The sequence below is a fragment of the Neoarius graeffei genome, chromosome 17 (assembly GCF_027579695.1).
Source record: "Neoarius graeffei isolate fNeoGra1 chromosome 17, fNeoGra1.pri, whole genome shotgun sequence".
NCBI classification, from domain to species: domain Eukaryota; kingdom Metazoa; phylum Chordata; class Actinopteri; order Siluriformes; family Ariidae; genus Neoarius; species Neoarius graeffei.
The window spans coordinates 33,448,279-33,467,077 of record NC_083585.1 but is presented as its reverse complement, the minus strand read 5'-3'; the positions used below and the strand labels follow the sequence as shown (position 1 = coordinate 33,467,077).

Genomic DNA, 18,799 nt, shown 5'->3' with positions numbered 1-18,799 from the left:
CTCTAGGTATGGTATTCGAAACATGTACCGTGTGCTGCCCATAAAACTAACTGGAGCATCTTCTGTTCAGAAATATCAAATGAACAGCAGTGGGTTTCCTAAAAACCTCTTAACACTAAGAGCATCTTAACTAGGAGAGAACGCACTCATTGTGCTGCTTACTCTACCATTTAACAGTGATCTTTGTGCTATGATGCTTTTGGGAAACTCAGGCCAGTTTTCTTTCCAAGTGAATTTAAGAGCAGAGTGTTTCTCTGATTGACGCTGAGGAGGAAAAATGACTAGTAGTAATATCGCAGCAGCCAGATTCACTTGTCTGTCAAACATGGTTTCTTTCTTTCTTTTTTTTTTTTGGGGGGGGGAGAAGCTGCATAGCCTACACGCAATCTCTGCTTGTCCCAGGCTAGTGATTTGTCAGCTCCTACTTTGGGATTTGTGAAACCATATGACGACCTCGTTCCCACAGAGAAACTCGACACTGTGATTACTGGTGTCATGTGGAGTTGCATGAATTTGATTGACGTGGGAAACTGGTCCAGATTCTCTGACCATTATGCAACATTTTAAATAGTCTGTGCATATGTTTCCTTCCCAGCGGATAATTGGCGAAGCTGCTGAAAAGAACCTCTACCTCTCACAGCTTATCATCCTGGACACTCTGGAGAAGTGCTTGGCAGGGGTGAGTCGCCAGTCATGTTTCACTTTTGACTACAGTTCTCCATTTACTTATGAAGTTATAATATTTTGTACTACTAGGGTAAAGTTGACTGTACAACAGATGATGCTGTGAACGCTGAAGTAGGTCTTGAAATACAAAAGTAGACGAACATGTATCCATCTTAAATCACTCCTCTGTCTTGCTTATGTTTGAACCACAGGGGTCTGTTGATACAATTAGAGCTTGTTGTCTCTCCTCTCCTTGTCTAGAAAGATTACTCTGGGTTTGCCTGCACAGATTACATTTGCAGATGTTTCCTGAGCTTGAGTTAGAATTTTCTTTGCTTCCAGAGGGATCGACAAGATTTTCCTCTATAGATATTTTATTAATGCTCTGTCGGATACGACACAGCTGTTCCCCTTCCTCAGTTTGTCATTGCTTTCTGTCTAGAAAGATTATCGTCGTATAGCAGATGGGTGGGTTTGCTGAATTTTGCTTCATCAGTGTGAGCACATTGGTCTGTTTATGTGTTGAGTATGCTTCCTTAAACATCTGTCTCTTATCAGTGTATTTCCTGGTGAGAGAGAGAGAAAACGAACATGCTATTATATGAATTTGATCAGGTACATGCAGATAATATAATAGAGCTAGGATGGTTTATTTGTAGAGGAATTTTCTCTTGGGAGTAATCATGGAAATGTTGGGAATATTAAATATGAATTTAAGCATTTAATTTAATTTCCTGGGTCCACATTAAAGTGTAGGATTTAATGTAGACCCTGGTCCCTTCATTACTATGGAGACATTAGACATTCACTAATGTTGAGATAAATGGATGCGCATGTTCATGTTTTACTGGGTAAAATTTCTCTAAACATGAAATTGGAGCTTTCCCTGTGGTACTTTGTGGACTTGAGAAATATAAAATTTCTACCTTGCCATGTGTTCTTTCCATAGTAGTAACTGTAATGATATCAGGTGCACCAAATTTATGCAGAAGCCATAAACTAGTTTGGCCACATTTAGTCTAAACGTATTTACCAGATGTTAAGGTGTGTGTGTGTGTGTTGGTGTTCAGCAAACCAAGGACTGCTTGCGTCTAGATGAGGCCATGCTGGTGAAGCAGTTGCTCCCTGAGATCTGCCACTTCCTGCACTCGTGTCGTGAGGGCCAACAGCACGCCACCCAGCTGCGCAGCTCTGCTTCAGCTGTGCTCTTCTCTCTTAGCTGCAACAACTTCAATGCCGTCTTCAGCCGCATCTCCACAAGGTGGTGATTTGGGTGCACAACTGTTAACTCCGTATACTTCCTTAAACATCTAACACAATCATACACAGTGATGCTTGAAAGTTTGTGAACCCTTTAGAATTTTCTATATTTCTGCATAATTATGTCCTAAAATATCATCAGATTTTCACACAAGTCCTAAAAGTAGATAAAGAGAACCCAGTTAAACAAATGAGACAAAAATATATTATACTTGGTCATTTATTTATTGAGGAAAATGATCCAATATTACATATGTGAATAGCAAAAGTATGTGAACCTCTAGGATTAGCAGTTAATTTGAAGGTGAAATTAGAGTCAGGTGTTTTCAATCAATGGGATGACAGTCAGGTGTGAGTGGGCACCCTGTTTTATTTAAAGAACAGGGATCTGTCAAAGTCTGATCTTCACAACACATGTTTGTGGAAGTGTATCATGGCACGAACAAAGGAGATTTCTGAGGACCTCAGAAAAAGCGTTGTTGATGCTCATCAGGCTGGAAAAGGTTACAAAACCATCTCTAAAGAGTTTGGACTCCACCAATCCACAGTCAGACAGATTGTGTACAAATGGAGGAAATTTGAGACCATTGTTACCCTCCCCAGGAGTGGTCGACCAACAAAGATCACTCCAAGAGCAAGGCATGTAATAGTCGGCCAGGTCACAAAGGACCCCAGGGTAACTTTTAAGCAGCTGAAGGCCTCTCTCACATTGGCTAATGTTCATGAGTCCACCCTCAGGAGAACACTGAACAACAATGGTGTGCATGGCAGGGTTGCAAGGAGAAAGCCACTGCTCTCCAAAAAGAACATTGCTGCTCGTCTGCAGTTTGCTAAAGATCACGTGGACAAGCCAGAGGGCTATTGGAAAAATGTTTTGTGGACGGATGAGACCAAAATAGAACATTTTGGTTTAAATGAGAAGCGTTATGTTTGGAGAAAGGAAAACCCTGCATTCCAGCATAAGAACCTTATCCCATCTGTGAAACATGGTGGTGGTAGTATCATGGTTTGGGCCTGTTTTGCTGCCTCTGGGCCAGGACGGCTTGCCATCATTGATGGAACAATGAATTCTGAATTATACCAGCGAATTCTAAAGGAAAATGTCAGGACATCTGTCCATGAACTGAATCTCAAGAGAAGGTGGGTCATGCAGCAAGACAACGACCCTAAGCACACAAGTCGTTCTACCAAAGAATGGCTAAAGAATAAAGTGAATGTTTTGGAATGGCCAAGTCAAAGTCCTGACCTTAATCCAATGGAAATGTTGTGGAAGGACCTGAAGCGAGCAGTTCATGTGAGAAAACCCACCAACATCCCATAGTTGAAGCTGTTCTGTACGGAGGAATGGGTTAAAATTCCTCCAAGCCGGTGTGCAGGACTGATCAACAGTTACTGGAAACGTTTAGTTGCAGTTATTGCTGCACAAGGGGGTCACACCAGATACTGAAAGCAAAGGTTCACATACTTTTGCCACACAGATATGTAATATTGGATCATTTTCCTCAATAAATAAATGACCAAGTATAATGTTTGTCTCATTTGTTTAACTGGGTTCTCTTTATCTACTTTTAGGACTTGTGTGAAAATCTGATTATGATGTTTTAGGTCATATTTCTGCAGAAATATAGAGAATTCTAAAGGGTTCACAAACTTTCAAGCACCACTGTACAGTACACATCCTTCGTAATGATGAGTATTCAAGTCATGGACTTCGACATAAGTGATGGAATTCATGACTTTATGGCTTTTCAAAATCACTGGTGATCCTATAATTTATCTGCACACTGAAGCACTCATGCTGAAATTGGTTTGCCTCTCCTGTCCAGGTAGCACGCAGGCTGAGTGAAGACATATGGATAGACTTAGAAATAGTGCAGACCGTTGTTCTTATGCAGTTGTTACAGAATTGCCTTGTTAATGTCTCTGGATAACTTTCTGAACAGGCAGTCTGGCATAGCAATCATTACGAGTAGTGTAGTGATGGCCTGACAAAGTTTCTTTCTCTTTTAAAAGATCAATTTTCTGGCAGATTGAAGAGGCAGCATTGCAATGTTTTTCCTATAAAATAATGGTTTGGATTAATTTTTATTAAAAATTTGCCAGTATTTGGCTTGCCTTTTGAGTTAGGTCAAATCCTAAATGGCTTCATATTCAGTTTGTTTGCTCTGTGTGTAGAGCATAATATATAATGTCCTGTACTTGGTGCCTGTGCAGTGGTTCAGCTACAGAAGATGTACAACTTCTTATCTTGGTGTTTTGTATTTTAATGAAATACAGATAATGTGAATGAGCTCATATGAGTTAGATTTTGACTTGGACTTTAATTTGTACTGAACTGTGCATACTCTGATGTGTAAAATAATTTGTTTATTTGAATTCTAATGCTTCCCAGACTGCACAACTAAAACCTACTGAAAATTATTAAGAGAGCCAGTGTGTCTTTCCAAGTCTATGGTACTACATTCAAGACTTGGACTTGACTTTAGACCTGACTTGGGTGTGGGTGTGATGACTTGGACTCAAATTAGAATTGAGAGCCTCTGAATTACCCTTGAGGCTAAGCATTGGTGTGCACATTTGTATCCATCTAACTCTTGTGAAACTTTGTGGTATATTGATGTATGTTTTTTTTTTTTTTTTCATATCAAGTTGAAACTTGTTTTTGTCTGTCCTGTTTGCAGATTACAGGAGCTTACAGTATGCACAGAGGACACTGTAGATGTTCATGACATAGAGCTTATTCAATATATCAATGTTGACTGCTCCAAGTTAAAGAAATTACTACAAGGTAAACCAATCTCTGATACCTGTCTGTAACTTTCTCTTTGCGTAGAAGAATTTTAAGCTTTGCTTGTCTTCTCATGTTCATAAGGATCATCTAAAACTGTTTATTTCCTTTAATAACACATGGTGTCTGTATTACAACAGAAACTGTACTAAAATTTAAAGCACTAAAGAAGCCTGCACAGCTCGCTGTCATCAACAGTTTGGAGAAGGTTTGTGGGGGGAGAAAATAGTTTTAATTTCTCTAGTAGATCCATAATGCAGCACGTGTTGGATTATTAATTTGTCCATCATTTGTGTGCGCGCGCACTGTTTAGGCTTTCTGGAACTGGGTGGAGTATTATCCTGATGAATTTACTATGCTTTACCAGAGACCGCAGGCTGACATGGCGGGTGAGTTGAAATGCCTTGATGTTAAAATGTACATATGACGTCTTTATCCAGAAACGTGCTCCACACAAGTAATTTATGCTGATTTGTCGAGTAAATGTTATTGTTGATGCTGGTTTGGTTTCTGAGATGATATACTAGCTGTTTTTCACCGGTATGATGGCTGTCACAGCGCATTTGACTTCATTTAACTCGAAACCAAAACAAGAATCTAACCAAATTGATATTTGTTTATGGTAATGTGTGCTGTACCAAAATGTCTGGCGCTGTGTGGGTTTTTTTTTTTGACACACAATTCACTGTGGCATCACTCTTGACCATTTAGTGCAAATAAATATGAATGGATTCTTTTCCTTTCTTTTTGTATGAGCGCAACTTCATACAGGGTCTCGCACATGCTTTGAGCTGATCAGGATGGATTTCACACATTGTGAAATATAGATGTGTCCCAATGTACTTCATAAAAGTATTGTAGCAAAGAGCACTATAGTGAGGATTATGGACCGTAATGTATTTTCTGTTGCAGAGCCACAGCGTTTTCTCCTATGTAACACACGAGCTGGACCCTGAATAAGCTTATCGTATTGCTGTATTAAGAGTTTCAACTGTTTAAACCACACATTGGAGAGACATCGACCTATTCTGTTCTTCCCCGGAGAGAATTTAAATGTTGCCCAATCAACTTTTATTATTTTTCCTTTTTTCACCTGTACAACAAACACCGAGCGGGTGTTCCTAACCTGTTGACATGTTTCTTACTGGGGATACTATAATAACGGCAGATTTAGTTTACTGACACGGTGCACTCTCTGTAGCCCCCTTGAGTACATGGGTTTATAACCACCTTGGGAGCACAAGTGCAAACTCGGTATGCGCATTAGGACTACATGCTTATAGAGCATTTGGCTGGAAATCATTTGTTTGTGAACATACAGTGCTCAGTGTAAATGAGTGCACCCCCTTTGAAAAGTAACATTTTAAACAATATCTCAATGAACACAATTTCCAAAATGTTGACAAGACAAAGTTTAATATAACATCTGTTTGACTTATAACGTGAAAGTAAGGTTAATAATATAACTTAGATTACACATTTTTCAGTTTTACTCAAATTAGGGTGGTGCAAAAATGAGTACACCCCACAACAAAAACTACTACATCTAGTACTTTGTATGGCCTCCATGATTTTTAATGACCGCACCAAGTCTTCTAGGCATGGAATGAACAATTTGGTGACATTTTGCAACATCAGTCTTTTTCCATTCTTCAACAATGACCTCTTTTAGTGACTGGATGCTGGATGGAGAGTGATGTTCAACTTGTCTCTTCAGAATTCCCCAAAGAAAATAATTTCTTTACACCACAAAGGTGAAGGCTACAAGAAGATCAGCAAAGCTTTACTTATCAATCAGAATACTGTAGCAAAAGCGGTACAAAAATTTAAGAAAGATGGAACTGCAACCATCTCACAGAGACATCCAGGTCATCCACGGAAGTTAACACCTCGACAGGAGCGTCTTCTGATGAGAAGGGTTGAAGAAAATTGGCATGCAAGTTCACTGCAGTTATCTAAAGAAGTAGAAAGCCAAACTGGGATGACTATTTCCCGTGACACAATACGGCGTACACTGCAGAGGAATGGCATGCATGGATGCCGTCCACGAAAGAAGCCTCTCCTAAAGCTCAGGCACAAAAAAGCCCGCCTAGAGTTTGCCAGGGCCCATGCTGACAAAGATGAAGACTACTGGGACTCTATACTCTGGAGTGATGAGACCAAGATAAATGTTTTTGGAACTGATGGCTTCAAAACTGTATGGCGTCGCAAAGGTGAGGAATACAAAGGAAAAATGCATGGTGCCTACAGTGAAACATGGTGGTGGCAGTGTCCTTATGAGGGGCTGCATGAGTGCTGCTGGTGTCGGGGAGCTGCATTTCATTGATGGCATCATGAATTCACAGATGTATTGCTCTATACTGAAAGAGAAGATGCTACCATCACTCTGTGCCCTTGGGCGACGTGCACTTTTCCAACGTAACTAAACGCACATCTCAGGCCACTGTTGGATTTCTGAAGAAGAACAGGGTGAAAGTGATTCAGTGGCCAAGTATGTCTCCTGATCTGAACCCAATCGAACACCTATGGGGAATTCTGAAGAGACAAGTTGAGCATCACTCTCCATCCAGCATCCAGTCACTAAAAGAGGTCATTGTTGAAGAATGGAAAAAGATTGATGTTGCAAAATGTCGCCAACTTGTTCATTCCATGCCTAGAAGACTTGGTGCTGTCATTAAAAAATCCTGGAGGTCATACAAAGTACTAGACGTAGTAGTTTTTGTTGTGGGGTGTACTCATTTTTGCACCATCCTAATTTGAGTAAAACTGAAAAATGTGTATTAACCTTACTTTCCCATTATAAGTTAAACAGATGTTATATTAAACTTTTTGTCTTGTCAACATTTTGGAAATTGTGTTCATTGTGATATTGTTTAAAATGTCACTTTTCAAAAGGGGTGTACTCATTTACGCTGAGCACTGTACATGTACTTGTGTGTACATGCCTTACATGTGTAGGTGTTTTTGTGAGGTTTTTTTCTAGAATTTTATGAAGGCTAATCTATGAAGTGATGTCTCTTGTCTAGACTCTGCAGAGAAGTTGTTTGACCTGGTCGACAGTTTTGCAGAGAGTGCTAAGCGGAAAGCTGCTGTGTGGCCACTGCAAATCATCCTTCTCATTCTCTGTCCTGAGATCACACAGAGCATCTCTAAAGAAGTGGTGGAGGAGAGCAAGGCTAACAAGGTCAAAATTCTCGGTCATATCGATCATTTTATATTATATGGACACAAGTGTTTTACTGAGAAATATTCCACTCATATTTCATCTGAACTACATCTGGGATATAGAGTAACACACGTTTTTCAATATCCTCACTTGTGAGGAAATCGATGAATTTTGATAAATTTTGGTACTTTGCCTCTCTATAATAAGAAAATCACACGGTTTGAAGATATGAAGTTTATCTTCTCATGTTGGGAAAAACTCACATTTTTCATACGAAATGCATTGCGGCTCTGAGTGAAATTTAAATACTATTGGCTGGCATTTTGAGTGATGTCAGATATACGTAGTTTGTTCAGCTAGCATGAGCAAGTTGAATACAAGTAGCTGAATGGAACCTTTTTTCATGGTACCTGATATACCATGAAAAAAGCCATTATTTATTATTTTACAGACACCTTCCTTTCGGGTGTTCAGCGTGTCCTCCTCTTTCAAAATTCTCTCAAAATCTTCGGTATAGACCCCTTTCACATGATGTCACCGCGCCGCGAGATTTTGTTAGGCGCCATATTGGAAGACCAAGTACATGCACTCACAATATAAAACAAAGTACGAGTGAGAGTAAAGTGACACGATGGATGATAATTCGGGTTATGTGAGTACGTTACCAGTTGCAGAAAGGGCACGGTATGTGGAGAAACTGGCTGTGATTGATGGGTTTGACTCATATGATAAGACTCGGGGCAAGGGAGAATGGAAACATAAGGAGGACCTGACACCAATTCTGCCTGCTGTTTGCTACCCAGACATTGTAAACTATTTTTGTTTACACCCAGTGCCTACACTCAGTGTTCGAACTATGCCGATATTTTCGGGGGGGTCCCTTTTTTTCCCTTGGGGGTGTGTGTGCTTGCGCTTGTCTCAGAGTGCGGATCTCCAAACACATGAGAAGCCTATCTTGCGCACATATCATGCGGACTCCACACGCATCGCGTCTGAAGTCATAACTCATCAGGGGAAATCGTGTCCACATTGGCATGTTCAAAAAACAACCTCGCATCAACAATGATACCACACGCAAGGAAAAACAGTCAGGCTACCCAGCAACCAACCTGGCAGCAGCGAGCAAGCCCCAAACCATCCTAAATTATTATTATTATTAAATTGTAGAAGTCTGGGAGGCTTGCTCCTCATACAGTTATCAACTTGGGGCCAATTTAGCATGTTTTAAATCTGAATTTCTTGCGTTTGCTTACCTCAAAGTGTCCGCAGATCATGCACAGACTTATCCGTTATATCCACAGTTTTTTGCCAAGTCTCACACAGGTTTCTTTCAAGTCTACTGTTGGGCCAATAAATCATAAAACAGCTCAGATTTGTTTAAGTCGTTTGCCACTCCACTTTATTCTCGTGGGTTCACATACCGCTGCCGTTATTATCCCCTTATCACGAGTTTGTTGGTCTTCCAAAATGGCACAGGGTCTGTTTACTTCCGGTTTCGGGTGACGTCAGTGAAAGGGGTCTATAGAATGAAGCAAACCTGGCAGCCATGTTTGTTCGCAAATTGTCAGTCGCTCGCTAGTGCGGAAGTTTTACATCTCCGTGTCTTTCCTTCCAGTTTTTCGATGTCAATTGGTATGTTTTTCTCTTGTAAATATGTGTGAGTAATATCTAATCAAGTTTTGGTAGCCTCCTGGGTGTTCAACGCGTCTCTTTCCTGTTGAAGAAAGAAATGCTTATGCGTAGTAGAAAACCTTTTTCTCATTGGATATTCAGATCCGCTCCTACGTGTGATGTCATGTCTTGACAACCATGCAGTATCATAAACCATATTCAACCCTTGTTCTCCATTGGGTAGAGTGGCATAATACATGTAGGATAAGCGATATGCTAACAATATTGCATGCTATGAAACCCGCTAGAAGGGAATAGATTACATGTTTTTATTCCGTAAAAAAAAGTGTCTCACATATGCATAATAATTTCCGATTATTTCTCTCTGATGACGTCACTCCTAGTGTTTTCCTGCTGACTAGCTGCATTGTCAACATGGCGAACCGGTTCAAAATTAAAATTCTTTTAACTTGCTTATTATTATTATTATTATTATTATTATTATTATTATTTATTATTTTTTTGTGGATGTCCATGTTCATATAATATAAAGAACGTTCCATGATTGTGCGAAGATATGAAGTTTATCTTGTTGAAAAATATTTCACTCACTCGTGAATATGTTCACCACTCGAAAATAAACATATCTTCACACAACCATCTAATATCTTGCGTAGAGGATATTATATGGTTGTGTGAGGATATGATGTTTATTTTTGAGTGGTGAATATATATATCACGAGTGAGTGACGCAAATAAGTGATATATTTTTCAACATGTATATCAAATGCACGCACAAAATTGACCTTTTTTTTTTCTCTACCATTTTTTTCATCTGTGACCATATGTTGTACTAAAATACTGTGGGTGTGTTGTGTGTTACTGTGACTTTTTTTTAAAAAAGGTCTTAAGACAGCCCTTCTTACTTTGATTCTGTCTCAATTCTTTCACTTTAATTTGATGTCTTCTAGCATATATTTTTATTGCCTTGGAACCTTTTTCTAACTTGTCGAAGTATATTTATTTTCTTATCCCAGATTTCCAGAAATAAAAGTAGTTTCAGACAGACTCAGATTTATTTGAATGTGCTGTCTCCATGCAGAAGTTGTTTTTGGAGAGTCTAAGGAAGGCCCTGGCTGGTCACAGTAGCAGCAAGCAGTTGACTGAGAGTGCAGCCATCGCCTGTGTCAAACTGTCGAAAGCCTGCACGTACATTAACTGGGAGGATCATTCTGTCATCTTCCTTCTGGTGCAGTCGATAGTAATGGATCTCAAAGTAAGTGTATCAATGTTTGATGTTTTCCCATCAAACCCCCTTTCTGAATGAGCTGAGCTAAGAAGTGTGTGTGTGGACCCTCAGGCTCTCCTGTTCAACCCCACAAAGCCGTTCTCCAGGGGCACTGGGTGCCAGAGTGCTGACGTGGACCTGATGATCGACTGCTTTGTGTCCTGCTTCCGCATCAACCCACACAACAACCAGCACTTCAAGGTCATTTGCGCTCTCACAGTGCTTACTCACTGCTGGCTCTCAGGTTTCTGAGTAATTTTAGCAAAACGCACTGTACAGTGACTGGTCAAGGTGAAGTGTCCATTTGTAAATTAGAAACATTGGGCTGGTTAATTTTTAGATCACAGTGACAGGGTTTGGGGCGCGTCTGTCTGTAGCTGAAGGGTCACCGATGTTCCTTTTTGTGTGTTCAGTGTTTGGCTAGTTTTGTTACAGTATTATTCCTGTGTATTTGTCGAAGTAAATAAGTTTCTTGCAACTCGTTTCAGGTCTGTCTGGCTTCCAGCTCCCCACCAACCTTCCATTTTGTCCTGGTCAACTCTCTGCACAAAATCATTACTAATGTGAGTGTAAATGCAGAAATGGCCAATTTCAGCAGTCATGAGGAAGAAATAATGTACACCTGAAACTTTATTATATTGACAGTATGTGACAAGTTGTTAGTCGTAAAGCTTTCTTTCTGTCTTTATAGTATTCATTTACTCGAATGTAACATGGAAAAAAATATGAAACGCATTATGTACTAAATACGTTTGAACGCTTATTTAATGAACTGTATGGAGACTGTCCATGGTAATTTACACCATAGGTCCTTTTTTTATGCTTTACTTTTTCATTATTTATAATAATCCCAAATATTTTTGATGGATATTTAAGTACTATTTGTTTAATATGGTGTATATGGGACATTCCACTGAATGGGTGCCATTTGCTTGTTGTACCACTCCCAAATTAAACTTAATTTATCTTTTCAACACTGATTATAATAACACACACATTTAACTATTCAAAATGTGTATTGGTCAACCTCAGGTTACGTTACAAGGTTTGGAAGTCAAAGATGGCTGCATTTTTTTCAGTCCTGTTACCAAAACTCTGAAAGTAACAGGACTAAGTTTTTAGCCTAGGATTAGCTAATACATGGAATTAAGCCACATGGCGTCATCGCTAATAGCATGACCACACTTGGCACATTCTAGTGATTTTACCAAAAATCTGTTTTTAAAATAAACAAATATCATCTAAGAAATAATTTAAGTAACAGGGCAGTATGTTGACATTGACCTTATCAGTCAAAGTTAAAAAATCATCAAATGTACAGAAAAGTAAATGAGAACTAACTTTTGGTCTTCCCATGGCCTTCAGAAGACACAACTGATGTAACTTCCTGTTGAGCATGTGATTTTATGGAATGTTCTAAATTTGTCAGATGGGGTAATATGTTTGGGTAACAGGACTGAGTGAAAACCCAGGGACGCGACTAAAATGTGTATTTTAACTAAGATATTGTGGATTTCTTATGAAAATATATTTAAACCATGGATAGGATATGGAGTCACACAACAGTGAAAAAAAAAAACCTGTTTCTGAAGGATTTTAATCATAATGTTTCATAGTTAAGTATAAAGTTAGAGTGCGGGGACAGGTAACACATGCTATTTTTCAATGTTTTAGGTAGTTTTTATTAATCCTTACAATTATATATTTTAAATTTGTAATTAGATCAATGTGCAGGGCATTCTGCGTAATAAGGAAATGTATTTTAAAGTACATTTTTATGTGCATTTATACATATAATTTTCTAGGGACGGAAATGGCACCGATTCGGTGGAATGGCTCATATTCAGATTCCAAAATGTATTAAAATGCTAGTCTATTTTATTTATTTATTGTTTTGAGTTTTTTTTAGCCAGGATCTTTTGTGCTTATCACCCATTTTGTATCTTTCTCTGACGTACAGTCTCACTTGGATTGGTGGCCAAAGATTGACACAATCTACTGCTACTCTGGAGAGCTGCGTGCCATGTTTGCAGACACACAGACGCGGGTTGTCCAGAGCCTTAGTGCCCACGCCCCACTAAGGATGACCCCAGTGAGACACGCTCTCCTTCAAACACTTGCACACGAATTTGTTATAGAGTGTCATAAAGCATTGTTGTATACATTACATTACATGTATAACTGAATGTGCCTTTTTAAGTACGAGTTGGGTTTGGGAGAATAATTTGATTACTTAATTGTATTTATTAAACACATTAGTATGTTTCTTTATTTGCTATTCAGGAGCTTCGTCTTTACCTTCCTACTCCTTATATACCTCGTGCAATAAAATGGCTTACTCATTTTATGCACAGCACTATTTGGGGTTCAACCGAGCACCGTTTTAGAATGATGACCATTGTAGTCATAATCTAATAGGGGAAAAACACATGGGCTTTGAATAACATTTTCATACATCTGTTGATTGCTGTGCGAATCCATAAATTAAGCAAAGGTAATTAAAACAATAGGTGAAACTTGAACAGAAATAATCCTTGATAATTGGGGAATGTGTCGACATCCAGTAATTTCTGAATTAAACCTTAAATGTTAAGTATTTGATGAAACAATGAACACACATTTATTCCACAGAGTCTGACATTCAAAGAGAAGATGACAACCAGCCTGAAATTTAAAGAAAAGTCTGCAGACCTGGACTCGCGCTCTCTTCTCCTGGCTTTGGTCAAACTCATCCATGCCGACCCCAAACTAATGCTACATGTGCGTCTTTATCACCTGGCTCAGTCATCCTGTTCAACTTCAGTTGTGACATCACTAACAAAGCTGATGGTTGTCCAATAAAGCTAATTGTACAATTCTGGTGATGCATGTGGATTACTTGTATTGGAGTATTATTACTATTTATCATCATCCCCTATATGATTGTGGGCTACTGTTCTAGAACAGATAAAGTAGGTAAAGAAAACTGTGTGCGTGGGTGTTTTCTCAGAACCCTGGGAAGCAGGGCCAGGAGATCCAGAACAGCACAGCTGAACTCATCATAGGCCTCGTCCAGCTTGTACCCCTGACCCATACTTCAGAGCTCTCTCAGGAGGCCATGGAGGTGCACGACTCTATTTCTGCAGTTGTTGTAATTTTTATTTAGTAATTAATTTATGAGGATGATGTTCTTTGCACTATGTCATGGTATATTAAGTATGCCTTTTCCTCAGGCACTTTTGGTGTTGCATCAACCTGAGACCATTGAGCTGTGGAACCCTGATACACCAATTGAGACCTTCTGGGACATCAGGTAAGTCATTCAATGAACAGCTTGGGCTCATTAGAGGCAATGTAAGCTATACTGGGAGGCATGTGTGTGTAGGAGCGTATGTCTTATCTACCGAACCTCTCAGTTCTCAGGTCCTGTTTCTTATCTGTAAGAAGTTGATTGGTCACCAGATGATCAACAGTACAGAGATCTTGAAGTGGCTGAGAGAGATTCTCATCTGCAGGAATAAGTTCCTCCTGAAGAACAAAGTGAGTTCACTGAACACATATATTTGCAAAAAAAAAAAGGATCAAAACTCCAGTCTTTTTTTCCTCCCTCCCCCCTGCAGCCAACGGCATAGTTACTACTCCTTGAATATGATTTTAATCTTTACTCACCAAAGAGAACACTGGTCTTCAAATAACGATCATGCTGTGTTGGAGAACATATTAAGTCAAAAAACTTCTGTCTTCTGTCAAAAGTTGCACTCGAACACACCATAAAAATGTACACATGGTCTGTGACCGGAAGGTCAACATCCGGTATTGCAGAAAGAAAACCATATGTCTTTTGGGACATATGTTTTCTTTCTGCAGTACTGAGTCTTCTGTTTTAACATTTTTTGATGACAAATACAGACTATTGCTGCCTCCTGGTATGGCGAGTTATTTCCTGTCACGCAGGAGCAGATTGTACATGCATACCATCTATTAGCTGTGACCATTTGCCAGGGTGGCCGCGGGTCCTTAAAAAGTCTTAAATTGTCTTAAATTTCAAACCCCGTGGTCTTAAATTTTCAATCTTAAATTTATGGAGATTTTACTCAGTCATATCGTTAAAATGTGGTACACTTTGGATGGGGAAAAAGTTTAATCATTTTTGATGCTCACAATTATACCGCGCAGGCTCCGAATCCACCGGTTGCTAGACACACGCGTGCTTGACAACCACTCAGTGCCTGATCTGTTGATGGAGGGTAGTCCGAGCCACAATGGGTAAATGTAAATTTAATGATAAATGGCTGCAAGATGCAAAATACTTGTGGTGGCTGAAAGCTGTACCCAAAGATGCCAACGAGGCATACTGTAAGACTTTTTAAGTTGGGCACAATGGGGATAAGAGCGGTGGACTCTCATATGAAGAGCGCCAAGCACGGTGCTTTTGCTAAAGGCCGCGAGCATCAGCCTCAAATATCCGACTTCAGCGCTGCCACCACTAACGGTCGTGGAGAAGAGGATAGACCTGCGAGATGTAAGAGGATAGTGTGTGTGTGAGAGAGAGAATATATTCTATTGCGTGCATGTGAGAGAATAGTATTGTTTGTGTGGGTATCGTTCCAAGTGTTTTAAGAAGTGCAGTGGATTAAAGTTTTCCGTCGTGTGATGGATTTCCGTCAACTGAACTCTCCCAAGGCCAAATGTGAGGTCGGTGCTGATCCGAGGAGAATTAAAATGACGGGTGGTTGGGTAGAGATTGGGTTATAACACTGTGTTGCAACACCACCAACTATCAGCAGGGTTTATTTAACTGTTTTTGAGCCATGCTTTGTGTCGTTCATTTCCTATGTTTGATCATGTTTAAACGTTCGCTGTCTACGATGCGGCATTAAAAAAAACATGCGCTGTCAAAATTGGCAAAATACATTCCCATGTGCTTGGCATGCTTGTCTGACCATTTCTGTTTTGTATTAAATTAAATCTTGCCAAAATGACTTGGTTCAAACTTGGACATATAGAAATAGAGCATGTTAAAAAAAACGAAAAAATAAACCCCGGAAAGCCCGCTCCTCTGCTTCAGCCAGACTTGAAGACCCGACGGTGCAATGCTTGCAGACTGTCAGAAGTAATTAAACCTAAATTTATAGCTAACAAATCAGCAGACGCCCCAACAATTATTATTTTCGTTAGGCCAGTGTGTAAGGTATGTTAGAACCGTGCCTTATAGCCTACGTTATATCACAATTTAAAGGACGTTTGAGGAGTTGGAGACTGCGAGCGCAATGATGTTCCGACATGCGCTAAACTTTATTCCCTGAAAATCATACACCAGCGTTCAATGCCCCAAACAGTCAAAATGTCTAGAAGACTACGGTTAAATAATAATCCTAGCCTACTAAGTTAAATTACGTCAAAACATCTGTTTCTGGCCTATGAAATGATGGAGGAAAATGAGAACGAACGCAAAGTAGATAGCAGCCAACTTCACGTGATCTTTCAGGTAACTTAACACTCGTGTTGGCCACAATATTTCTCTTAATAAAATCTTGAATTGTTTTTGAAGTCGTATTCAACACAAAGTAAGGTCAAACCCCAATTTTAATTTAAGCGAAGATCCAAACTCTTTTCTATATTGACGTCGAGCATGTCATTCTGCTTTCGGTTTCGGCAGCATGGATGCGCTTTACATGAAAGAAGGCACTGATGTGTCTGCCATCGATAAAGGTGTAAAAAACAAGTGGAGGTGGGCTTGGCTGTACGAAATAGGTGAAAACGGAAAGCCATTTAGTTCATGGTGCAAAAAATTAAACATTCCAGGCGCTTGCATTTGTGTGGTTTGCCACAAAAAAATAATATACGGAAGCAATGGGAAGAAAGTGCTGTCGCGCCATCAACTGGAAGCCAGCCACAAGGCCAATGTAAGGGGTCTTCAGCACACCTCTTCTTTACCAGGAGCAAGTCTCACCTCAACGGAGGTCAGTCCATCTATGGCTGATCGTGTCTGTGCACAGAAAATACTTGTCTGTGCTTTTATAGCGCAGCATGACCTGCCGTTGACCATATCGCAGCCATTGGTCGATTTGATGCGATCGGTCTCGGAAGACAGGGGCGCCCTCTCTAGGTTGTCCCTGTCAAATGCTCATGCCTCATATTTGTGCACGCATGGCATTGCTGCCCAATTCAAAAAAGAATTGTCTATGAAGCTGCAAACAAAAATGAATATCTCAAAAACGAACAATGGTGAAGAATCACTCAACAATAACTTGAATATATTAATCCATTAATTAATTGATAATAAAGTTATCAGTTCTAAGTTAACCATTCTCAGAATTTCATCGAATTCCACCCATAACTCCCACCCCCCGTAAATTTTCAGTCAAATAATTTTTTTTTTTTGCTTTAATCCATGCAAGTGAGCATACCTTTCAAGTGAGTGAGCCGAAGTTTCAGGTGTATGTGCATTCACATTGTTTAACTGTTTTCTGCATTTGTTGTTTGACCAAAGATGGAATTGAACAATTTTGCTTACAGTGTGACTCCCCAAGCAGAGAAAATAATAATTTAAAAAAACTGTTGCATTGGATTCTGTGTGTGTGACTTCATTCACATCTTCACATTGTTACATTGGATTCAAACGTTGTGACTGCATTCTGATTGTCACATAGTTACAAGTTTATCCGATGCTTATATTGTGTTGTGAGTGTGTGAATGCCTGTCAAGGAAAAGAAATGAAGTACTTCTACTAGAATAGTGTTTTCTGGTGAATGTTTACAAGAACAATAAGTTACATTAAATTATATAGTTTTTTTTTTTTTTTTTCAAAAGAGTACGTTTTTGCGTGACTTTAGATTTGGTCTTAATTTTTTTTTTTTGGAACATGGTATGAAAGTCTTATGGTGCGTTCATGTGCTATGGGAATTATGGTAAATACCAAACGCCGACATGGAAAGCACACATGAACGCCGACATGGAAAGCACACATGAACGCCCCCTCTTGTGGTATTTTCCACTGGGCAACTCGTAGAAAATTTTGATACACGAGTTGCCGAGATGAGATGAACTTTAACCTTTTCAACATGGCGGCGAGCGGTACAAGACTAGCTTATGAACCAAGAAAGAAGTGGTTTTCACCTACGGAAAGCTGACTCTCACCTTTTAAACGAGTCATGTTATGTATATTATATTATTATAATATGTATATTATAGCCTAATACAAAATATTCTGTGGCTGTCCAAAGAACGCCAACAACGATCTAGATACTGGCTACTCTCATTGTGGCTACAGCCAAATTTCCAAAAACTGCGTGGCATTCAATGTGTTAAGAAAATCTCTACTTGTCATGATGAGGAAATATTCAGCATTATTTACCTTTTGACTTTTGATAACTCATATTCCTGCTGCAGCTGATGAACAAGGCAATCTATAATTGTTTTAGCCAAATAACAGGCCTGATTCTGAATCTGGTCCACCATCTTTAATTTGTCAACAACAACAAAAGCATGTGAACACAACACACTGGTAAATACCACTTCCCAACTGGAAAATATCATCTTCCCATAGCACATGAATGCAGCATTAGTCTTAAATTTAACTTGGACAAACCTGTAGACACCCTGATTGCTCTATCTACAGTAGAGCTGTGCAATATATCGTATTTTTATCACGATATCGATATTGGTGTCAAACGATATCAAAATTCATAATATCGATATGAAACGATTTTTTGTCATTTGTCGAAAGGGACGTGCACAATATTTCTACAATGGCAATAAAACAACAATAACATTGACGTGACAGTAAGGTAAAACGAACCCTTCTGTCCCCTAAGGCACACCGTAGCCTTGCATACGTCATCCATTCTACTCCCGCGATATCTCCGCAACAGTAAAAAATCAGTTCTTCTGTTTTCATACGTGTCGGGTGATTTGATATATTGATTTGTTAATATGTTGTTTGATTTGCTTGCTAATAGTTATAATAATACAATTAACATATATTTACGTCATATTTTTGGATGTGGGACTGGGTAATGTAAAAATGGCATCTACGGAA

At 39.3% G+C, this 18,799-nt stretch overlaps 1 protein-coding gene across 2 annotated transcripts in view; it reads left to right on the top strand.

The window, feature by feature from the left end:
- Positions 1-18,799, top strand: part of nf1a (neurofibromin 1a) — a 97,635-nt gene that overhangs the window by 3,585 nt on the left and 75,251 nt on the right. For both annotated transcript variants that reach the window (XM_060944049.1, XM_060944048.1), the window contains exons 3-16: positions 596-679; positions 1,737-1,927; positions 4,608-4,714; positions 4,855-4,922; positions 5,028-5,103; positions 7,741-7,898; positions 10,594-10,767; positions 10,852-10,980; positions 11,268-11,342; positions 12,740-12,871; positions 13,411-13,539; positions 13,769-13,882; positions 13,992-14,071; positions 14,175-14,298. In XM_060944049.1, the coding sequence (XP_060800032.1) occupies positions 596-679; positions 1,737-1,927; positions 4,608-4,714; positions 4,855-4,922; positions 5,028-5,103; positions 7,741-7,898; positions 10,594-10,767; positions 10,852-10,980; positions 11,268-11,342; positions 12,740-12,871; positions 13,411-13,539; positions 13,769-13,882; positions 13,992-14,071; positions 14,175-14,298 (1,641 nt within the window). The remainder of the gene's footprint in view (positions 1-595; positions 680-1,736; positions 1,928-4,607; positions 4,715-4,854; positions 4,923-5,027; positions 5,104-7,740; positions 7,899-10,593; positions 10,768-10,851; positions 10,981-11,267; positions 11,343-12,739; positions 12,872-13,410; positions 13,540-13,768; positions 13,883-13,991; positions 14,072-14,174; positions 14,299-18,799) is intronic.